Source organism: Phaseolus vulgaris, chromosome 1 (genome assembly GCF_000499845.2).
Source record: "Phaseolus vulgaris cultivar G19833 chromosome 1, P. vulgaris v2.0, whole genome shotgun sequence".
NCBI lineage: Eukaryota > Viridiplantae > Streptophyta > Magnoliopsida > Fabales > Fabaceae > Phaseolus > Phaseolus vulgaris.
The window spans coordinates 469,227-493,636 of NC_023759.2; the positions used below are offsets into that span (position 1 = coordinate 469,227).

Below are 24,410 nucleotides of genomic sequence, written 5' to 3' on the forward strand. Positions count from 1 at the left end.
TGGGACGCATCTGGGGCTCAAATTTCATCCGAAACTCAACAGACACAGTGACGAACGTCTGGTAAAAATTTCAGACCAAAATACCCAAGGAGTAAGGCGTAGTAAGTCCCAGACCGGGAGCAAACAAAACTGGTTTTCCGAAAGCAAAACGTCCTGGCTTTTCTTCCCCGTATCTTCTTTTTGTGATTTGTTTATGGACGTGCCTCCTTACCTGGGTGCAAACAACATAGGAAAGTACTTGTGTGAATTTTTCAGTGCAATACGGACCCAGAACAAAATTGCAGAAAGTAGGGCCAAATTTCACAAGTTTTGGTAGAGGATAGCCTTGGTTTTCACAAAATTTCTGAAAAATTCACCCGAAATGGTTTTTTCCTGAAATTCCACGTAAGAATCTCCACTGAATTTGGGACAAAACGCGACAAATTTCAGGTAAAACGGATGAGTATTCACCCACGAAAAAAATCAAACAGTTTCACACACGAACGACCCCTCCTTTCAGCCCTGGCAGTGATGAATAAAAAATTTATTGCCAATCTTGTGGGACGCATCTGGGGCTTAAATCTCATCCGAAACTCAGCAGACACAGTGACGAACGTCTGGTAAAAATTTCAAACCGAAATACCCAAGGAGTAAGGCGTAGTAAGTCCCAGACCGGGAGCGAACAAAACTGGTTTTCCGAAAACAAAACGTCCTGGCTTTTCTTCCCCGTATCTTCTTTTTGTGATTTGTTTCTGGACGTGTCTCCTTACCTGGGTGAAAACAACATAGGAAAGTACCTGTGTTTATTTTTTCAGCGCAATACGGACCCATAACAAAATTGCAGAAAGTAGGGCCAAGTTTCACAAGTTTTGGTAGAGGATAGCCTTGGTTTGCACAAAATTTCTGAAAAATTCTCCCGAAATGGTTTTTTCCTGAAATTCCACGTAAGAATCTCCACTGAATTTGGGACAAAACGCGACAAATTTCAGGTCAAACGGATGAGTATTCACCCACGAAAAAAATCAAACAATTTCGCACACGAACGAACCCTCCTTTCAGCCCTGGCAGTGATGAATAAAAAATTTATTGCCAATCTTGTGGGACGCATCTGGGGCTCAAATCTCATCCGAAACTCAGCAGACAAAGTGACGAACGTCTGGTAAAAATTTCAGACCGAAATACCCAAGGAGTAAGGCGTAGTAAGTCCCAGACCGAGAGCGAATAAAACTGGTTTTCCGAAAACAAAACGTCCTTGCTTTTCTTTCCCGTATCTTCTTTTTGTGATTTGTTTATGGACGTGCCTCCTTACCTGGGTGCAAACAACATAGGAAAGTACCTGTGTGAATTTTTCAGCGCAATACGGCCCAGAACAAAATTGCAGAAAGTAGGGCCAAATTTCACAAGTTTTGGTGGAGGATAGCCTTGGTTTGCACAAAATTTCTGAAAAATTCTCCCGAAATGCTTTTTTCTTGAAATTCCACGTAAGAATCTCCACTGAATTTGGGACAAAACGCGACAAATTTCAGGGTAAACGGATGAGTATTCACCAACGAAAAAAATCAAACAGTTTCGCACACGAACGAACCCTCCTTTCAGCTCTGGCAGTGATGAATAAAAAATTTATTGCCAATCTTGTGGGACGCATCTGGGGCTCAAATCTCATCCGAAACTCAGCAGACAAAGTGACGAACGTCTGGTAAAAATTTCAGACCGAAATACCCAAGGAGTAAGGCGTAGTAAGTCCGAGACCGGGAGGGAACAAAACTGGTTTTCCGAAAGCAAAACGTTTTGGCTTTTCTTCCCCGTATCTTCTTTTTGTGATTTGTTTATGAACGTGCATCCTTACCTGGGTGCAAACAACATAGAAAAGTACCTGTGCGAATTTTTCAGCGCAATACGGACCCAGAACAAAATTGCAGAAAGTAGGGCCAAATTTCACAAGTTTTGGTAGAGGATAGTCTTGGTTTGCACAAAATTTCTGAAAAATTCTCCCAAAATGGTTTTTTTTCTGAAATTCCACGTAAGAATCTCCACTGAATTTGGGACAAAACGCGACAAATTTAAGGTCAAACAGATGAGTATTCAGCCACGAAAAAAATCAAACAGTTTCACACACGAACGAACCCTCCTTTCAGCCCTGGCAGTGATGAATAAAAAATTTATTGTCAATCTTGTGGGACGCATCTGGGGCTCAAATTTCATCCGAAACTCAACAGACACAGTGACGAACGTCTGGTAAAAATTTCAGACCAAAATACCCAAGGAGTACGGCGTAGTAAGTCCCAGACCGGGAGCGAACAAAACTGGTTTTCCGAAAACAAAACGTCCTGGCTTTTCTTCCCCGTATCTTCTTTTTGTGATTTGTTTCTGGACGTGTCTCCTTACCTGGGTGAAAACAACATAGGAAAGTACCTGTGTTTATTTTTTCACCGCAATACGGACCCAGAACAAAATTGCAGAAAGTAGGGCCAAGTTTCACAAGTTTTGGTAGAGGATAGCCTTGCTTTGCACAAAATTTCTGAAAAATTCTCCCGAAATGGTTTTTTCCTGAAATTCCACGTAAGAATCTCCACTGAATTTGGGACAAAACGCGACAAATTTCAGGTCAAACGGATGAGTATTCACCCACGAAAAAAATCAAATAGTTTCGCACACGAACGAACCCTCCTTTCAGCCCTGGCAGTGATGAATAAAAAATTTATTGCCAATCTTGTGGGACGCATCCGGGGCTCAAATCTCATCCGAAACTCAGCAGACAAAGTGACGAACGTCTGGTAAAAATTTCAGACCGAAATACCCAAGGAGTAAGGCGTAGTAAGTCCCAAACCAAGAGCGAACAAAACTGGTTTTCCGAAAACAAAACGTCCTGACTTTTCTTCCCCGTATCTTCTTTTTGTGATTTGTTTATGGACGTGCCTCCTTACCTTGGTGCAAACAACAAAGGAAAGAACCTGTGTTAATTTTTCTGCGCAATACGGACCCAGAACAAAATTGCAGGAAGTAGGACCAAATTTCACAAGTTTTGGTGGAGGATAGCCTTGGTTTGCACAAAATTTCTGAAATATTCTCCTGAAATGCTTTTTTCCTGAAATTCCACGTAAGAATCTCCACTGAATTTGGGACAAAACGCGACAAATTTCAAGTCAAAAGGATGAGTATTCACCCACGAAAAAAATCAAACAGTTTCGCACACGAACGAACCCTCCTTTCAACTCTGGCAGTGATGAATAAAAAATTTATTGCCAATCTTGTGGGACGCATCTGGGGCTCAAATCTCATCCGAAACTCAGCAGACAAAGTGACGAACGTCTGGTAAAAATTTCAGACCGAAATACCCAAGGAGTAAGGCGTAGTAAGTCCGAGACCGGGAGCGAACAAAACTGGTTTTCCGAAAGCAAAACGTCCTGGCTTTTCTTCCCCGTATCTTCTTTTTGTGATTTGTTTATGGACGTGCCTCCTTACCTGGGTGCAAACAACATAGAAAAGTACCTGTGTGAATTTTTCAGCGCAATACGGACCCAGAACAAAATTGCAGAAAGTAGGGCCAAATTTCACAAGTTTTGGTAGAGGATAGTCTTGGTTTTCACAAAATTTCTGAAAAATTCTCCAAAAATGGTTTTTTTCTGAATTCCACGTAAGAATCTCCACTGAATTTGGGACAAAAAGCGACAAATTTCAGGTCAAACAGATGAGTATTCACCCACGAAAAAAATCAAACAGTTTCACACACGAACGAACCCTCCTTTCAGCCCTGGCAGTGATGAATAAAAAATTTATTGCCAATCTTGTGGGACGCATCTGGGGCTCAAATTTCATCCGAAACTCAGCAGACACAGTGACGAACGTCTGGTAAAAATTTCAGACCAAAATACCCAAGGAGTACGGCGTAGTAAGTCCCAGACCGGGAGCGAAAAAAACTGGTTTTCCGGAAACAAAACGTCCTGGGTTTTCTTCTCCGTATCTTCTTTTTGTGATTTGTTTATGGACGTGCCTCCTTACCTGGGTGCAAAAAACATAGGAAAGTACCTGTGTGAATTTCTTCAGCGCAATACGGACCCAGAACAAAATTGCAGAAAGTAGGGCCAAATTTTACAAGTTTTGGTAGAGGATAGCCTTGGTTTGCACAAAATTTCTGAAAAATATTCCCAAAATGGTTTTTTTCCTGAAATTCCACGTAAGAATCTCCACTGAATTTGGGACAAAACGCGACAAATTTCAGGTCAAACGGATGAGTATTAACCCACGAAAAAAATCAAACAGTTTCGCACACGAACGAACCCTCCTTTCAACCCTGGCAGTGATGAATAAAAAATTTATTGCCAATCTCTTGGGACGAATTTGGTGCTCAAATCTCATCCGAAACTCAGCAGACAAAGTGTCGAACGTCTGGTAAAAATTTCAGACCGAAATACCCAAGGAGTAAGGCGTAGTAAGTCCCAGACCGAGAGCGAACAAAACTGGTTTTCCAAAAACAAAACCTCCTTGCTTTTCTTCCCCGTATCTTCTTTTTGTGATTTTTTTATGGACGTGCCTCCTTACCTGGTTGCAAACAACATAGGAAAGTACCTGTGTGAATTTCTTCTGCGCAATACGGACCAAGAAAATTATTGCAGAAAGTAGGGCCAAATTTCACAAGTTTTGGTAGAGCATAGCCTTGGTTTGCACAAAATTTCTGAAAAATTCTTCCAAAATGGTTTTTTCTCGAAATTCCACGTAAGAATCTCCACTGAATTTGGGACAAAACGCGACAAATTTCAGGTCAAACGGATGAGTATTCCCACACGAAAATAATCAAACAGTTTCGCACACGAACAAACCCGCCTTTCAGCCCTGGCATTCATGAATAAAAAATTTATTGCCAATCTTGTGGGACGAATCTGGTGCTAAAATCTCATCCGAAACTCAACAGACACAGTGACGAACGTCTAGTAAAAATTTCAGACCAAAATACCCAAGGAGTAAGGCGTAGTAAGTCCCAGACCGAGAGCGAACAAAATTGGTTTTCCGAAAACAAAACGTCCTGGCTTTTCTTCCCCGTATCTTCTTTTTGTGATTTGTTTATGGACGTGCCTCCTTACCTGGGTGCAAACAACATAGGAAAGTACCTGTGTGAATTTTTCAGCGCAATACGGACCCAGAACAAAATTGCAGAAAGTAGGCCAAATTTCACAAGTTTTGGTAGAGGATAGCCTTGGTTTTCACAAAATTTCTGAAAAATTCACCCGAAATGGTTTTTTTCTGAAATTCCACGTAAGAATCTCCACTGAATTTGCGACAAAACGCGACAAATTTCAGGTAAAACGGATGAGTATTCACCCACGAAAAAAATCAAACTGTTTCGCACACCAACGAACCCTCCTTTTAGCCCTGGCAGTGATGAATAAAAAATTTATTGTCAATCTTGTGGGACGCATCTGGGGCTCAAATCTCATCCGAAACTCAGCAGACACAGTGACGAACGTCTGGTAAAAATTTCAGACCAAAATACCCAAGGAGTAAAGCATAGTAAGTCCCAGACCGGGAGCGAACAAAACTGGTTTTCCGAAAACAAAACGTCCTGGCTTTTCTTCCCCGTATCTTCTTTTTGTGATTTGTTTCTGGACGTGTCTCCTTACCTGGGTGAAAACAACATAGGAAAGTACCTGTGTTTATTTTTTCAGCGCAATACGGACCCAGAACAAAATTGCAGAAAGTAGGGCCAAGTTTCACAAGTTTTGGTAGAGATAGCCTTGGTTTGCACAAAATTTCTGAAAAATTCTCCCGAAATGGTTTTTTCCTGAAATTCCACGTATGAATCTCCACTGAATTTGGGACAAAACGCGACAAATTTCAGGTCAAACGGATGAGTATTCACCCACGAAAAAAATCAAACAGTTTCGCACACGAACGAACCCTCCTTTCAGCCCTGGCAGTGATGAATAAAAAATTTATTGCCAATCTTGTGGGACGCATCTGGGGCTCAAATCTCATCCGAAACTCAGCAGAGAAAGTGACGAACGTCTGGTAAAAATTTCAGACCGAAATACCCAAGGAGTAAGGCGTAGTAAGTCCCAGACCGAGAGCGAACAAAACTGGTTTTCCGAAAACAAAACGTCCTGGCTTTTCTTCCCCGTATCTTCTTTTTGTGATTTGTTTATGGACGTGCCTCCTTACCTGGGTGCAAACAACATAGGAAAGTACCTGTGTGAATTTTTCAGCGCAATACGGACCCAGAAAAAAATTGCAGAAAGTAGTGCCAAATTTCACAAGTTTTGGTGGAGGATAGCCTTGGTTTGCACAAAATTTCTGAAAAATTCTCCCGAAATGCTTTTTTCTTGAAATTCCACGTAAGAATCTTCACTGAATTTGGGACAAAACGCGACAAATTTCAGGTCAAACGGATGAGTATTCACCCACGAAAAAAATCAAACAGTTTCGCACACGAACGAACCCTCATTTCAGCCCTGGCAGTGATGAATAAAAAATTTATTGCCAATCTTGTGGGACGCATCTGGGGCTCAAATCTCATCCGAAACTCAACAGACACAGTGACGAACGTCTGGTAAAAATTTCAGACCAAAATACCCAAGGAGTAAGGCATAGTAAGTCCCAGACCGAGAGCGAACAAAACTGGTTTTCCGAAAACAAAACGTCCTGGCTTTTCTTCCCCGTATCTTCTTTTTGTGATTTGTTTGTGGACGTCCCTCCTTACCTGGGTGCAAACAACATAGGAAAGTACTTGTGTGGATTTTTTCAGCGCAATACGGACCCAGAATAAAATTGCAGAAAGTAGGGCCAAATTTCACAAGTGTTGGTAGAGGATAGCCTTGGTTTGCACAAAATTTCAGAAAAATTCTCCCGAAATGGTTTTTTCCCGAAATTCCACGTAAGAATCTCCACTGAATTTGGAACAAAACGCGACAAATTTCAGGTAAAACGGATTAGTATTCACCCACGAAAAAAATCAAACAGTTTCGCACACGAACGAACTCTCCTTTCAGCTCTGACAGTGATGAATAAAAAATTTATTGCCAATCTTGTGGGACGAATCTGGGACTCAAAACTGATTTTCCGAAAACAAAACGTCCTTGCTTTTCTTTTCCGTATCTTCTTTTTGTGATTTGTTTATGTCGTGCCTCCTTACCTGGGTGCAAACAACATATGAAAGTACTTGTGTGAATTTTTCAAAGCAATACGGACCCCGAATAAAATTGCATAATGTAGAGCATAATTTCACAAGTTTTGGATGATCATAGCCTTGGTTTGCACAAAATTTCTTAAAAATTCTCCCGAAGTACTTTTTTTCCCTTAAATTACAAGTAAGAATCTCGACTGAATTTGGGACAAAACGCAACAAATTTCAAGTCAAACGGATGAGTATTCACCTAGGAAAAAAATCAAATAGTTTCACGCACAAACGAGCTTTTTTTTCAGCCGTGACAGTGATGAATAAAAAATTTATTGCAAATATGTCGTGGGACGAATTTGGGGCTCAAATCTCAGCAAAATTTCATTAGACACAATGGCGAATGTCTCATAAATTTTTCATACCAAAATAGCCATGGAGTAAGGCATAGTAACTCCCAGACGAAGAGTGAACAAAAGTGATTTACCGAAAACAAAACGTCCTGACTTTTCTTCCCCGCATCTTATTTTGGTGAATTGTCTATGGACCTGCCTCCTTATCTGGGTCCAAACAACATATGAAAGTTCTTGTATGAGTTCTCGCTAAGGTTTGAGCGTCAAATTCGTCCCATAAGCTTTGCAATAAATTTTTTATTCATCATTGCCACGGTCGAAAGGGATGTTCGTCTGTATATGTGAAACTGTGTTATTTTTTTCCTAACTGAATACTCATTCATTTGACCTGAAATTTGTCGCATTTTGTCTTAAATTCTTTTGAGACTTACATCAACGATATCACCACCATGAACTACAACCAATGATGCCAATCACCGTCAACACAACCCATCACCACCACAACAACCACCGCCACCGCCACCATCACCACCTTCAATCCACACACTCTCTTCACTCACTTACCAACAGCTTTTATTTTAACTTTTTACTGAAGGACCATTTTGAAATTTTGAATTTTATGGACGTGTCTAAACAAGTCATGGGGTGCAGGAAGAAGCAGCCCCAATATATTAGAAAGTGAAAGCCCAACACAAGTTTATGACGAAAAACGCAACGGTTAACAGATCCTATTCCAAAACCTAATTCTAATTCGAATAGTACCCCAGTTTATGTCACAAGGGGTTTATGCCTGTGACGCAACACAAACCGCTAGCACGAAAACACCAAAATTGCTGCACGATCAACAAACATATATACATAGTTCAATCTTATTATCAGATCTTTCTCTCTCTGTGACTGAAAATTTCATTGTTAAACACTCAGTTTAGAAGTTTATTTACATAAAATTGAGAAGAAGATGAGAGAAAGTAACAGTAACAGTAACAGTGGCAGAGTCACTTGGGAAGGTTGCAGCGTCTTGCTTGATATCAACGATGGAGACCGTCTCGTTTTCGCTCGTCTCTCTCCCGCAGCGTTAGTTTTCTTCTTTTTTTTCTATTTTGTGTTTGATATTATTTACTGGTTTTTAAATGCTAGTAAAATTGGTGTTGCAGGAAATTGAAGATTGGGAATAAAAACTGCTCTCTGCAACCCTTAATTGGTCGTGCCTTTGGTACTGTTTTTCAAGTAGATAATGCTCCCGAAGGGCCTTGTCTTTCTCCCGCACAAGGTTCACTCGTGTTCCTTTTCATTTACTTGCTTTTGGCCATTCCCATTTTGAGTAAAGTGTTGTTTGTTATCGTTGTGTATTCACTTCTGATTATGCAGTGTAAAATAAACCTTTTTTATTGTATGACTCTTAAGGTAGGTAGTTGCTGTAAAAGTCAGTAAATTGGTCTTGCTTGGCAATTTGTGACTAGATGATGATATGTAGAACTCCATTATGATTTATAGATAGTTTTCTCTAGTTTTCATTTGCCAATGTTAGATTGTACTTTGTTATAGCGTTGTTCTGTTTTGTAGGCTGTAGTTTGTACTTGGGTTCATATGGGATGTATGTTTGGGGGTGACCATGTTTTTAAGTACGTATTGGCTGGCTTTGGTGCTGCGGTGTTTTTGTGTGCAGGGTTTAGGGATGAAGTTTGATGATAAATATACATGTGGGGGGTGGTGGAAAAAGTACAATGTGTTTGAGTTGTTTGAAATGGTTACTGCAATGCAACTATATCAGTGCACACTTATTACATGCAAATATGTGTGGAGATTGCCCCATATGGGAGGAGTTTTCATGGGTTTTTTAGTTAGTTTGGATACCTTTAGGGAAAGGGTGGATTAGTTTAAGGATGAAATGTAACGGTGGAGCTGCTATGTTTTGCATTGTGTCAAACATTTGCTCTTTTTTGTGTAATACTTTGGTTGTTCAGACTTAACACCTTGTCTTCAAGTCTGATTTCAATAGCTTTTTTGCCTCTTCATAAGAAAAAGAATTGCATTGTTCTGTCATAGGCCTGTTTCTGTCTTGTGAGTGATTGAGTGAGGTTATCTGTGATTGATTTTTTTTTAAAATCTTATTCTTTATGGTTAATTGATGCATTTTCTGCACCCTACCATTGTTTTCTCTTGCTCTAACGGTCACTCTCTATTTTCAATTCAGTTAATGTTAACAATGCTGAGGAAATAGGAGATGGTCAGGGGAGTCATGAGTTGAGGGACAAAGTTAATGTTAATAACGTTGAAGAAGTAAGAGATGGTGAAGTGAATGTTGAGTCAAGGGACAATCGTGCGTTGGTTGACAATAATACCGCACAAAGTCTTACTGGTGAAGATATAGAAGCTATGAGAAGGTGAGTGCATCTTCTTCTCTTGGTTGAGTATTGGTTCCTGGTAATAGCTTTTGGGGATTAAATGAATTTTGGTTCTGCGACTTTGATTTGACGTGTAATGTGAGTGTGTTTTAGTGTTCTTTGTTGAGTTTATTCTTGTGAATTCTACTTGCTTTTCTGAAATGACCTATCAATATATTATTTCTTTGTTAATGTTGTGGAATTTAGTGGTGAATGGATATCCTGTATCTTTTATGTAGGCAGGGTGCAAGAGGTAATGAAATAATTGAAGCTCTCATTGCCAATAGCGCGACATTTGAAAAGAAAACATCATTCTCACAGGTATTTTGACTGTTGAAGCTTTCATGGTTTACTCTGGAGTAAATATACGAAAAGCTTTTGTAAATTCTCAAATAGCTTTATTTTTCTAACAAAATCAACTGGAGTCAATAATTTAAGCCATCCTAAACATTCTCCAAATGTACTGCAACAACTGATTTCAGGACCATATATGGTTGTAGGTGGGAATGTCATTCCATATAAGCATTCTACCAGACAAATAGCATTATATATGTTCCTTTAGCATTTTACATCAGTTTCACTGTTAGGGTTCACAAATAAGCAATAACCAATAACCAAATAACGAAAGGTTGAACATGTTAGCATGTTGGCAACTTTGTAAACCTTTGGAGACCAAAATATCACAGTATTATCTCTTTGGGACCTTGTTGTGTGTGTCTATATATATATATTTATATATATATATATGTTTTAGGAATGAAATTGAAGTAAATCTTGTGCCATTTTTGCAGGAGAAATATAGACTTAAGAAGCAGAAGAAATATGCACCAAAAGTACTTATGAGGCGTCCTGTTGCTCGAAGGTTTCCATGATTATTTTTCTGTGCTGTTTTTATTATTACATATTGATAATGGTTAACATAATATTTTTTTGCAACTGATCACATGCCTTAGATCTACCCTATTTGGACTTTCTGGCTGTTGTTCTGTTGATGATAAGACATTATGCTGTTATGCCATTTGTCACTGTACTACAAACTGTTCGCTTGTGGTGGGACAAAGGAGCATTATATTATTCTATAAAAGTTATACAAATAATTACGTCATGCAAATATATCATTCTCTTTAATGATTGACTTTTCCCCCTGATATATCATCTATCAAGAACAGGATATTTTTCTACTATGAAGTTGTTTGTGACTTATATTTTGTCTGACATACATATCTTTAAGTGTATACTGTATCAGTTTTTGATATTGAGTCTCTACTCTATTACTTACAGTTAGTCTTTTTTTTTTCCTCCAGTATATGTGAAGCCTATTTTAAGAAGTATCCATCCAAAATTGGGTAAGTCTTGTCTTCATTTTTTTTTTCCTCACATGTTTTACCATGTGTATTTATTTTCTATTTGGCTGAGTTATTCTTATGGGGCATGACGTAAATTGTGAACAAGTATTAAAATCTATGATGCATGTATGTGGTTTTAAAAAAAAGTAAAAAGAAATAGAAGAGAGAAAGTTTCATCATTGTATATGTTAAACTGGATAGACAGGCTTTATAGTTGCTAATTTTCTGGTTTTTATTAAAGCAAACTCCCAACTTTATGACTTTGAGAAGAAGTCAGACTCCTGAGTTTATTATCAGTGTTGGGATGTATATATTCTTACTATTTTTCGTGTTTTTGCACTTGTGTATCCTGTTTGCTGTGCAGACATACAAAAATACATATTCGGCTGTTTATAGAATTAAAATAGTGGGTTTATCTTCTCTCGATGAATTGATCATCTATCCTTGATGTTGTTTCTGACTAACTATTAATGATTCAGATTCCTGCGAGTAGACACATTGTCCCTTCTACTTTCCATGGCTAACGTCTCTTCAAGTTCTGACATTCTCGTAGTTGATACGGTTGGTGGCCTTCTCACTGGTGCTGTGGCAGAACGTTTAGGAGGTATAATATAAATTAAACTAAGTTGGCCATTTAGATAGTGCCATTTTTTCCCTAATAATAAGTATAAATATGGTTCTTTTACAAAAGAAGTTGTAACTCCTAAATGTGTAATAAACTGAGGAATTATTGCCAGTGAATATGGTAATATAAAGGAAATAGCACTTCCATGTTGTATATATATATATATATACACATATATTCTATTGTTCTGAACGATCTTCTGACTGAGCAAGTGATAGACCTGTGTTGTAGTGTGTAACAACATTAAATATTTTACAGGTACCGGTTTTGTATGCAACTCATATTTTGGGCAGGCACCATATTCCATGGATATCGTGAGGATATTTAACTTAAGTGATGAAATCTGCAAGAGGTTAGATGATGTGTTTTATTGCATTAATAATTATTTTCTTATTAAAATCATCATAATCTGTTTTATCAATCTTGCTGTACTGGTTACTAAAAGAGAAATGGATGGTTTGCATATTTTAAGCTTTATTTTTTCAAAGATAGTTTTGGATGTTCTTTGTAAACCTGGATATTTTTACAATATTAAAATAATTATTTTTTAATTCCAGACAATAAGTTTTAGACACAATTTTTCTTTGAATTTAATAATTATGAAGCCCAGGGATAAAGGGAGAAAATTTTATGGAGGTCTCTTTATAGATAATGATGGATAATTTAGTAGTAAGAATAGTTGATATTATATGGTCGTTCACCATATGAATCTCTTGTATTCATATAATTGATATTATTAGTTTCATGTTATATATCTGAGAACCATAGAAAATGATTCTGAACAAGTTGTTTGTAAACCCACATTAGGTGGTCATTTTGAATATGTTCCAAGGTTTTGTTTCTTGTCTCTGGCTTTATCATCTTCATCTCTTATTTGTTGCAGAATTCTACGTTCTCCCATTTCTGACTTGTTATTACCAAAAGAATCATCTGAACAAATTCTGCAACATGATGTCTGCAATGTGGAAAGCCAGTCAAATGTAAGTAGCTTCTCCTTGATCTCTTGATGGAGGTTTTGTTTTGTTTGCAGACTATAATAAGTTATGATGGTGTGCAGGATGAAACCTCTGCATCGGTCAGCATGGTGGAAATCTCTCATACATCGGAAAATGGAATTTCTGATATTGGGACAGAGAATACTGAACCTGCTCTAGAAGTTCGGAAAGCTCCAAAGGCTGGAGAGAGGGCGCAGAAAGAAGTCATTGACTTGTGGAAGGAAAATGGTTTTTCTAGGTACCTAACTTTAAATATGTCCCTTCACGGTTCAAAGAATAATGGAATTGAACATTTTTCTTTTCCATCTGTACAGTCTAATTGTTGCTGCACCAGAGTTGGATACTTGGACACTGGTTAAAGATCTCTTGCCCCTTTTAGCAAACTCTGCTCCATTTGCCATTTATCACCAATATCTTCAGGTATTTTCTCTCATTTCTAGCTTGATGAATTATTATGTAATTATTGGTGTCATTCATGCATGATAATATTTTCTATTAACTGATGATTTCTTTTAATTCTTTAATATTGGGGGATCAAGTTCCGTGTTCTCCGGGTAGCTTATGAATACCAAAATATTTCAAGAACTCAAAATGTTTTCTGTCTTGCATCTCTCTGACAACTGATTTCTCCAATTCTTCACTCCATTGTTTCATGAAGTTTCCTTCCTTGACCTTTTTATCTTGTCCTATACCAACGTGTGGATCACTTAAACTAACAGAATCTTCGTCCACTGTTGTATAAATGCAGCCTCTTGCAACTTGCATGCACAATCTACAGCTTGGGAAAATGGCCATTGGATTGCAAATATCAGAGCCTTGGCTACGTGAATACCAGGTACATGTGATTTATGCCATTCATATCAATGTAATGAAATTATACACCTTGTATGAAGTCCTTTAGTAACACAAGTTATTTATGTTACTCATCAAATTTTTATATACAGATCACACCCTTCCTTTAACAATTCATTCATTCATATTTATAACACAGGTACTTCCATCTAGAACTCACCCATGCATGCAAATGAGTGCATTTGGGGGCTACATTCTAAGTGGAACCAAGATATGCAGCACAGCTAACTCCATAGCTCCAACAGAATAGTTTTGCTTTGATTACCCACTTTCTCCATTTGCATCCTCACTCTTGCCATCAGTCAAATTTCCAGCTTGTGCATGCATATTGGATAAATAGCACATGAATCCCAAGGCTTTCAGGGACCAACTGTCATCTTTTCGGCTGCATACGGTGCTGTGCAAATTTAACATTTTTGAGTTTCCCACTAGGTTTTTGGTCGGCCAAAGGACATGACATGGAGAATGTACACTAATTATTTATTTTAATGTTTACTGCCTGCAATGATCTTAACTGGCACAGAAATTTTATCGTGGGCTGTAATCTGATGGTATTTTTACTGAATGCTTCTTCCTGCATTTTCATGATTTTGTGTCACATTATAAAAAACCGTGAAAATACATTTTTATCCATAAAATTCAGTAATAATTTTATAAAATTATATATATATATATATATATATATTCTAGATTACATAATTCAAAGCTAATTTACGGATTATTAATATGGAATATATTTTTAAAAATAATATTCTGGATTATATAATTCGAATACTAATCATTCATTTGGATTATGTAAAATTAATCTCATTAGAAAAAATTCGAATTATGTAATTATGTAATTATGTTCTCCTAAAATTTTAATAACTTAACTTCTGTTTTAGCCATATGTTTCTATTAGTGTATATGTGTCGACCTGCATAACTACATTCTAGAAACCATTGTTAATACACATATTTTCATTCCTTTTAAACCATTTTAAATAACAGAACAATAGATGCTTCCAACCCAATAATTTTATAATTTTTAATGGACCCACCACACCTTTCAATGCCTATTTGTTTTAGAGTTTGGTTGGATGGGTTTTGATGAAATTATTTTTGAAACTTTGTAAGCAATTAAAATGTATGTTTAAACTAATGTCAAACACTGACTTTGTAAGAATTAGTGGTTGCAGTTTACCAAACAAGGCACTACAACAGTACAAAAAAAATAAAATTAAAAAGGCACTGCATCAAACTTGTGTTGGTAATGAGTTTTTAAACTTAGAACAACTCTGGGACCCACCATTGAATGAAAAGTGAGATATAACAACAAACATGAGATTAACAGTTACTTTCAAAGTAGTTTATAATTAGGGAAAATCCAACTGAACAACTCCATCAAGTTGTTAAAAATTCATTATGTATAGAACTCACTCTTCTCTATAATATTACATCAATTTTACCACTTTAAACAATTCAAATAAACTTTTTAATCTAACCTATAACTCTAAAATATTTCTTAAATGGGCCTCACAATTTTATATTTTATTATTTATTTATACTTTTAAAGTTGCTCTGAGATTAAAAAAAGAGAGGAAATATACAGTTAAATCATAATCGTTGATTGTTATGGCATTAGTGTCCATTGTGCATTAAGAACAATAGATGCTTCCACTAGCAAGGATGGTACAATGCTGGTGAAGGATCACTCTCTAATTATCTCTACTTACTATTAAGAAAAAAATCCTATGATGGTGGACTTGCTCTTCTTCTTGTTAAAGTTGGTATCACTTCACACTAATAAAAAATTATTAAACAGAAATCAACTAATAAAAAATTATTAAACAGAAATCAATTTTAATGACTAAAAATAATTAATTATTATATTAACTAAATTAAATACTATCTTAGAGACTAAAAAAATTATTAATTTCTAAATTAATTTCTATTATTGATAAATTGTTTCTAAATTGGTATCTAATTAACTACCAAGGTTTTAACTACCAATTATCTACATTCTAAATTTGGTAGCAAAAACCTTGGTAATTAATATATACTAAGTTAAAAACTATTTATCAATAATAAAAACTAAATTAGAAACCAATAATTTTTTTAGTTTCTAAAATAATATTTAATTTAGTCTATAAGAACTAATTTTTTTTTTATCTAAAATTGATTTATATTTGATAATGTTTTTTTTAGAAGTCTCAACTTCCAATATGTATTAGTGCATATCTCTTATTAGTAAACAGATGAAGTATTGTGATGTAGTAGGAGTATTATTGTTGTGGATTCTAAAATGAGTGCAATGAAAGTGATATGAAAGAGTTGGTAACTGATATTTTTGTTAGAATTGTAATGAGAATATTTATCCAAAGTATATGGAATGGAAGAGTGAGAGTGTTCAGCTTTCCCTACTTTTGCAGGGTTAGTTGGGGTGTCATGCTCATGGGGTTTGCATACCAAAAGCAATTGCAAATATAGGTCCACTTTGGTTATGCCATCTTTTTTTGTTGCAAGCACTTCAAGCTAATCCTATTTCAAAGACCAAAATACCACTAATTGGATGTAGAGTAATAATAAACTCTAGAAAGATTTGGGTTCTATGAAAAAAGTAATTGTAGTAAGGAGAAAAAATTATGGATTAATGTAGTGAAAATATTGAAATGTTTAATGATAGTTAACTTTATTTCAAATAGTTAAATCTATATACAGTAATTCTTTTTCATTTACATGCATCACAAAAACTTTATATTTTCTTGTTTCCTTTCTCATCAAAGATATGCTATGATATAAGTTGATTAAATTCTTGATGATGTGATCAATGAAAGGATAAGTTTGTGAAAAGTCAATGGTAACGGCTAGTGGAAAGAAATTCTCTTACCCAAACCCTTATCATGTGCTGAAAACTCTTTTTTTAACTATTTTGCATCACATCACTTGTAGTAGCTGTTAGTTTCATCCATTCATTTGGGATGAGGAAATGCTACCAATTATTCTGCACTCTCTTTTCTATTCCACAATGTTAGAAATTTTAGTATGAGACCATGGTTTAAGTTGCAGTAGAAAATAGTTTTATACTACCTCTGAAATATTCATAACCAAGATTAAATATTATGATAGAGATAATTTCGTGCAATGAAAGTGCGATTTAGTTAACATTAAACAAAATTTAGTCGATTGAGAAATGACCAGGTCTTTGTTGCAACGGTTCAATTCGTTATAGAATTCCAAGTCAAACTGAGGGTAAATAGCATATTGAAGACGTTAGTTTCTGAATACTTCTGAAAGTTTCCGTTTGAAATTTCGAAACCTTGTAGAATTTCTAAGTTTAACTTTCTTCTTTGCACCTAAACTCTTCTCAAAGTATTCACATAATGGAATAAAGAAAATCGACAGAATCTAGAGTATAAAAGAGTATTTCATATTCCAATTTCAACATAAATTGTAATTATGAAAACCGCTTAAAAAGAAAATTATGCATTGATATCTTTTTATATATACATCGATACTATTGAATCTAACACTTGTCACTCGACCAAAACATATAGCTAATAGTCATAATACAACTATTTCTAAATATAAAAGTTTAAGTGTCACGATTCAATTGTGACTTGACCCACTTGACTTCCATCACGGAATAATTGATATCACTAACTACAATCTTCTCCTTCACAATTGCTTTTCTAGAAATCAAATTTGTAACCTTGATTCTAATACTAATTGTTAGATCAAACATTTACCACTTGACAAAAAACTATAACTAATAGTCAAGTCACAACTCTTTTTACTTAACCCATACACCACGATTTCGTTGTAACTTAACTCACTTAACCTTCGCCACATAACAATTAATGTCACCAAAAACAAATGCCACTTCCTAGCATATTCTAAATTAAATTTGTGAAACCAACCCTTTTGGTTGATGTGGTGCATAACCAACCTGCTTCGTGTAATGTATTCAAAGAGGTATTATGGAGAGAAGTTGCGAATTAATGAAGTTATTCTGCCTTCCCTGTAATGAAAAACTTGGTAATAGTGTTACACCAACATGAAGACCAGCTATACAAAAGCAGCCGATGCAAACATCTGGTTGGAAACTAAGTTCATATAAAGTGGCATCAGGCTACAAATGCTTCCGTGCCAAGATAAAATTTATAAAAAAAAATATATAAAATGAAGCAACAAATGGAATGGAAACTTGGGAAAACAGATTTACATGAAGTTTTACAACAATTCAATGTCATCATTGTCCACCTACTTCCTATTTCAGGCTAAAATTTGACAATAATCCGTGTGCTAGCGAGTTCCTGCTGATCGGGTTTTTCTTAGTCTGCCACGTGTTACCCGAATGCTTTCTTCCATTTGGGTCTCTTTTGTAGGAGTTGGAGGATTCCCATTTTCATTTACTGAAGAGGATGAAGATGGTGGTGCTGCTTCAATCTGCTTCGCCTCTGCCTCTGCTGGTGCAGATTGGATGCTTGTTTCAGGCGCAACATTAGACTTTTGAGTACTCAAACCAGCTCCAGCAGATTTTAGAGTACTCAAACCAGCTCCACCAGACTTCTGAGTACTCAAACCAGCACCACCAGACTTCTGAGTGCTCAAACCTGCTCCACCCGATTTCTGACTACTTAAGCCTGCTAGAGGAGTCTTCTTGTTAGTTAAAGCTGTTGCAGATGTGGTTGCTTTAGGAACTTTTGGAGAATCCAATTCCTCTGCTATTTCCCTCTGGAGCTGACTTGAAGATGTGCTAGAGGTAGGGGATGGAGGTTCCTCAACTTGTGGTTCTGTTGCAGCAGCTGGTTGGTGATTTGCAGGTGCTGTTTGACGGACCTTCACACCTGGGCGTTGCTGTGGTTTCAAGAACAAATTGTTTTCTTATTGATATGCATAAAAAACAATGAGTTGGATAATAATTGCATCCTCCTGAAGCACCAAGCAACTATTAATCTACAAACTGAAGTTACAAATGGATAATAACTATATATAACTTTTAACAACGTACAAACACGGAACCAAAAAGCAGTATCTTCGTTTCAACATTTATCATGGAAAAAGGAAATATTACTTACTACAATATTTTCCTCTTTCTTTGTACAATGTCGTTTTAACAGGTTTTCTGTCTGGCACCTTTAAATGTACTTATGCATAAATTTTTAAAAAATACATATTTTGTCGTTAAAAACTAGAAAAAATCAGTTTGGGAGGCACAATTCAATGCCACATACGAAAGCTGATAATTGATATTCTAGTATAATTAAGTCACACTCAATCATAATAGCAGACACAACCAGTGCATAATCATAATCAACTACCTGAGCAGGTCGAGGTGATGGAGTCGATTGTGCAGCAACAAACTGAAAAATGTCATATATTCTAGTCTGACCATAACTGAAAGCTCTTTGCCAATACAAAACTGCAATGTCCCCTGCCCTTGTCCTCAGTTCCAACAAGTTTCGATCAATTTCTGTCTCATGTTTGGCAACATATGGTCTGAAGAAGGAGTCATACACATATGTTGTTCCCTAACACATCAATATTAAATTCTACTGTCATATTGAAGAGAAGCAACTAAGAAATATAAGATTTTCAACCATAATAAGAAGTTTCATACCTTAGTTTTTGGATACCAAAGAAATATGAAAAATGCCAACTTAGCTTCACTGTACATTGGGACCCTTCATGAAGAAATCAATTTAAAATTAAGAAGTCATTAAAAAAACTCTTTTTTTAATAAGGAAAGCAGATATTCTCTGAGCACATCCAAGATAGAATCCTCTACCATGATATAAAAGTATCACCAACCCTCTCACATACTGTTAAAACGGCCACCAAGATCCTGCAACAAGGGGAAAAACAAAGTTGGTATCAGTATTTGTTAGTAGAAGTTATCACGTTAAGCACAAACAACGAATCTATAATGCGTTTCAAATTAGCTCTATTTTGAGGGGGAAATGACATTATTTTCCAGCAAATCAAGAAAAAGCTATTGAAAACAAAAATGATTATTTCTCTTGCCAACAGCTGAACCAAACATGGTAAATGCATACCAATACTGGCACCAAAAGCGGAGTTGTTCAATTTCCGGCTTATTCTTTTCAACCGCTTTATAGCATTCATAAGCTGGATAAGCATAGCCAAAGACCATCCTGTCAATAAATTAAAAAAACCAAATAAAACGATTAACCTTCAAATCTCACACACAAACCATTCATATCAGAAAAAACCTGGAAATTTAGAACAGCAAAATACATACGCAAGCGCCCAGGTAAGAAAGGATCCTATCATTCTGTATCCCTGACATTGAAAAAAAAATTGTTACTCCAAACAGCATAACATTCAAGCAACTGAAACTGAATAAAAACAATTGCATTGCCACAAAAACTAATCTATTTCAAAACATTCAACAATTCAGAGCCAAAAATCATCCAATTCCAAGCACAATAAAATGGCAACATGACAATATCCTAAACACTATCCCTAATCCCTACAGCCCATTTTTCTTGACAGAACCACAATTCCTTTCAGTTTTCTTTCCGAACTTTAACAATAGCAAGCGCAGTGTTCTTAGAACAATCAAACTCTCGAGTTGTCGTACGTAGATAATGCTCATCAGTCACCGCAATACCTAACCGTGGAATGCACAGAAAAATGCAGAGGCGGAAACCGGCGAATCGAAGAACTAGGTTGAAGCAATGCGAAGTAAATTAAAGATCAGCGGCGAAGATAAAAACTCCACAACACTAGCACATGCAACAGAACCGTCTAATGCACTAAAACCGTTTGATTTAATCTGATTTGTTTAACACGTCGCAAATCAAAGATAAAACTAGCATTTAAAGTGAAAATGAGAAAGAAATACCTAGAGCTGAGCGCGTTGCGTTGAAGTAAGAGAAAGAGAAAAAAAGAGAGCGGAAATGACAGTGTGAATCCGAAAGGAACGAAGTAGAGGTAAATCTGGCGGCGGAAGATGGAAGAGATCGGCGACGGCGCCGATAACGGCCACCGCAAACCGTTACGTTGTTGGCGAGAGGTGTTGGGGAAAAGAAACAGTGCAAAGAGAGAGAAAAAAAAAGAAGAAGAAAAGAAAGAGAATTAGGATTTTGGATTTAGAACGGAAGAGGCATTTTAAATGGTTTTTGTGTTGATTATTATGGATCAGTGTGAGAGAGTGTGCGCAGTGTATTAATCTATACACTATCGATGACTCACTACTACACTGTAGTGTAGCTACGAGAAAAGATTGTGTGCGCTGTGTTGTAGCCTTCGTTTTGGCGTGATCCTCGCTCATCAATTATCCTTCACTTTCACTCAAATATTCAAAACACAAAAAAAAAAAAAAAAATATTGGTTGAGAACTCTTGGAGTTGCATACAACTTTGATGGATAGATTTAAAAATAAATATATAGTAAAGGATAAATTTATAATTAAATTATATAAAAATATATTAAAATAATAGTATTGAGAGTTGTAAGGTAGTTGTATAAAAAATGAGATTGTGTAGGTATCATTGTAAAAAAAATATTCTTTACAACATTGAGTTAAATAGTTGTAAAAGATTATTTTTTTTCTTTTACTTTTAACCGTTATAATCTGGCAGAGGAATGTGAAAAATAGTGGAAATAAGAAAAAGGTAAAGCAAGAAAGAAAAATGTGCTGGTCAAAATAACTAATTTCAACTTCGACAAATTTTGAGTGATTTAAAAATTAGTATTTAAGGTAAATAGGGGAGAGAGAGGGAGGAAAAAGATAATTTATTGACCTTACATGTTTGTTGATGTTTTGGGTTGTTTTCTTTGAGGAGATAGATACGTCATTTTGGGTATCAATTCTTGAGGTTAATGTTTGCACCCATTTATATATAAATGAAAGACTCTAATCTATAGTCGATGTGGGATCTCCAACATCTAGTACTAAATTTTTTGAATTATTGAATTGATTTTGAGGAAATTTACATGGAGTTTTCATAATTTAAAGAATTAATGAGAAAAGATTCTATAATTAAGAAAAGAAAGTTGGATTGGGATAATTATTATCTTTGAGAGGTGGTGGAGTGGGAAGCACGGGTCTCTTGGAGTTTTTTTTTTTGTGAAGCAGAAGAAAGCTAAGAGAAGAAACGAAGCATGTCCATGGTAGATTATTGGGTTCAAAAAGTAAAAGCTTAGAGGAAAAGAGCACTCTCATGTAATAAAGGGTCAAGTTTTATTTGAGAAAGGCAAAGGGACCCTTTGATGATATGACTATAAGGGTATCATTAATAATTTATGCATTGTAAAGGGCAAAGAAAAGGGAACCATGTGGAGATTGGAGAAGTTGATGTTTCCTCATCAAGAGGAAAAGAAGTGGGGGTGAAGATGAAAATGAAAATGAAAAAGAAAAAGAAGCAAAAGCCTTGGATTCTACGTTTCTTCTTAAAGTTTATGAGTGATCCATTTCATTGCATGTTATGGGGCATGCCAATGTTGAATATAGATATTATCATGTACCATGATACCAATTTTCCAAACTTCAACATCAATGTCCAATGTTGCTCATTCCTTCATGTGCCACCTAATTATGTCTATTTGGTAGCCTTTCACTCTCATTTTTATATATATAATACCCATCTCCTATTTCCAACTTTTTCCCTCTCTTTCACCACAACAACTCATTTCTACTTTTTTTCTTTCTTTACCCTATAAAGAATCTAACAAACACAATCATGTTTCATCTATCTTCTTTCTTTCATGGATACTTCACACTAGTTTAGTGTATTTTTCGTTTTAACTTATTTTTTTTAAAAAATAATTACTCAGTAAGAAGTAAACTTTAAACCCAATTCAACTTTATAAATTGATTTATAAATATAAGTTTACACTCATTTATATACTATAAAATGTCATAATCTCTAGTTTTTAACACATCTTTCTCATGTTAAGATTGTGAACTTGAGCGTGAGTTTTTGGAGGAGTATAAAATGGTTGGATATTAGTTTTATACATCTGAAAGAAGAGAAGGAGAGAAAGAAAATGATATATTTTATTAATCAAGAATTATTCTTAGAATAAAAAAAACTGATATTATTAAAATAATTACAACTGATATCAATAACAACTGATAGAACCGTTATAACTTATCAAATAGTTATAATTCATAAAACAATTATAAATGATAAAACAGTTACTTACTGATAATTAAATATCTAAATTATTATACGAGATATTATTATTATGGAAAATCTGGATTATTCAAATTTGGATTTTGAATGGTGGAATTATAAAGCAAAAAACAACAAACACATGGATGGGCATATACCTAATGTGTGTTGTAATGCTATTATTGGGAATAAAATTGAAACAGCAAAGAAGGCTATTATTGTGTCAGAAATAAAATGTGCATGCATCAGATGTCACAATGTGTCTGGAGGGTGTCACAATGAAAGACAAAACCAGATTCCATAAAAATCAATACGGTTGCTATAAATTATTATTCAAGAAAAATAATTACAAAAATCTATCATTTTCATAAATTTAGCCTTTCTAAGAAAAAAATATTGCATTTGGTAGTTTAATTACGTATAGGCAGAAAAACTACAACTTATTAAATTTGAACTTGTATTTTATTTTTATGTAAAATGATAAATATTTCCTTAAATAAAAGAGATTCCAGAATATATATCTGGATTTTTTTTTCCAAAACATAACTTTTATATTTTGGAATTGATTTTAGAATGAAATTTTGATTTTTTTTTTTAATTCTATTCTGAATTTTTATTTATGGAGCACAATATTCTATTATAGATTTGTTTTTCGAAAATGTATTTTTTTTATTTAGATTTTTATTTTTAGAAGAAAGAGTATTTTTGGAAATTCAAAAGTGTGTAGGGTGTAGGTTTAAAAAAAGTTGAATGTAGGAAGAATTTGCCTAGTAGAAGATGGGTGGAGCTAGGCCCACATGAGAACATGTAAGGTTTTTTTTTCCTGCACCCTTTAGTACTAACTGCACCTCCTTAGTAACAGAAAAAGACAAAAATACACTTCCTCACTACACTCTTTGAGAGGAAAAATAAGAGAAAACTCGTCTTAGAAGCTATTCTGAAAATTCTTTCACGAAAAGCTCATTCTAGAACATTCTTTTCAGAAACTATCATGTATGTGTTGAAATTTTTTTTTCAAAAATTATATTCTGAAAAGCTCGTTTCGTTCCATAGACTGTTTCTTCCTGCACCTCCATATCTTCTTCTGCCACCTCCATACACAACATGAAAATATATTTTTATCCTTTTTGTGTCACTCCCATAGAATAGTTTCCGGATCATGTAATTCGAAAAATTATTTGAAAAAAGACTTTCGGATTACATAATCCGGAAGCTAAATAAGACTTTCGGATTATGTAATCCAAAAAGTAATCATGCATCTGAAAAAAGGCTTCTGGATTATGTAATCTGGAAGCTAATTACAAATTTAAAAAATGACTTCTAGATTATGTAATCCAGAATATTATATAGGGGTCTTTTTAGAAATTCGAAAATTTATGGAGGTGAAAAAAGAAGGTATGAAGGTGCATGAAGAAACAGTCCGTTCCAGAATGTGTTTCATGTGTTCCGTAGTTCAAAAATTCGAAATTTTGTAAAGTTTGTTCTCGAAGAATCCAAAATAATCTAAGTCACTTTTAGAAAGGATAAAATAGTCATTTTAAATAGTGGGGGTGGAGGAAGAAAAGGCCGAATGTAAAAATGAAAGAGGAAATAGAATTTGGGCCGAGCCCAAAATGTATGACAACCAATTCGCTTCTCTTTCTCACT

The 24,410-nt window shown here is 35.4% G+C and overlaps 2 protein-coding genes across 2 annotated transcripts; one reads left to right on the top strand and one right to left on the bottom strand.

Annotated features, from left to right (window-relative positions):
* Positions 1-8,136: 8,136 nt before the first annotated feature.
* Positions 8,137-14,224, top strand: LOC137816339 (uncharacterized). The gene is made up of 13 exons (XM_068619436.1): positions 8,137-8,511; positions 8,592-8,707; positions 9,632-9,821; positions 10,061-10,142; positions 10,613-10,683; positions 11,126-11,167; positions 11,647-11,771; positions 12,051-12,144; positions 12,676-12,772; positions 12,850-13,025; positions 13,102-13,207; positions 13,536-13,622; positions 13,779-14,224. The coding sequence occupies exons 1-13, from the start codon at positions 8,396-8,398 to the stop codon at positions 13,887-13,889; spliced, it is 1,413 nt and encodes a 470-aa protein (XP_068475537.1). The 5' UTR covers positions 8,137-8,395; the 3' UTR covers positions 13,890-14,224.
* Positions 14,225-17,615: 3,391 nt separating this feature from the next.
* Positions 17,616-20,954, bottom strand: LOC137816340 (HVA22-like protein i). Its single transcript, XM_068619437.1, has 7 exons — positions 20,489-20,954; positions 19,883-19,923; positions 19,677-19,775; positions 19,409-19,465; positions 19,241-19,304; positions 18,942-19,151; positions 17,616-18,477 (listed from the first exon to the last, which is right to left on the bottom strand). The coding sequence occupies exons 2-7, from the start codon at positions 19,912-19,914 to the stop codon at positions 17,923-17,925; spliced, it is 1,017 nt and encodes a 338-aa protein (XP_068475538.1). The 5' UTR covers positions 19,915-19,923; positions 20,489-20,954; the 3' UTR covers positions 17,616-17,922.
* Positions 20,955-24,410: the final 3,456 nt, after the last annotated feature.

Bases quoted from the DNA above. Each gene is read 5' to 3' on its own strand.
- LOC137816339 (XM_068619436.1), top strand. From the start codon at position 8,396: ATGAGAGAAAGTAACAGTAACAGTAACAGTGGCAGAGTCACTTGGGAA. The intron at 11,772-12,050 runs GTATAATATAAA...AATATTTTACAG, and splicing joins TGTGGCAGAACGTTTAGGAG to GTACCGGTTTTGTATGCAAC. The intron at 13,623-13,778 runs GTACATGTGATT...TTTATAACACAG, and splicing joins CTTGGCTACGTGAATACCAG to GTACTTCCATCTAGAACTCA.
- LOC137816340 (XM_068619437.1), bottom strand. From the start codon at position 19,914: ATGATAGGATCCTTTCTTACCTGGGCGCTTGC. The intron at 19,152-19,240 runs GTATGAAACTTC...TTGATGTGTTAG, and splicing joins TTTGGTATCCAAAAACTAAG to GGAACAACATATGTGTATGA. The intron at 18,478-18,941 runs GTAGTTGATTAT...TTGAAACCACAG, and splicing joins CATCACCTCGACCTGCTCAG to CAACGCCCAGGTGTGAAGGT.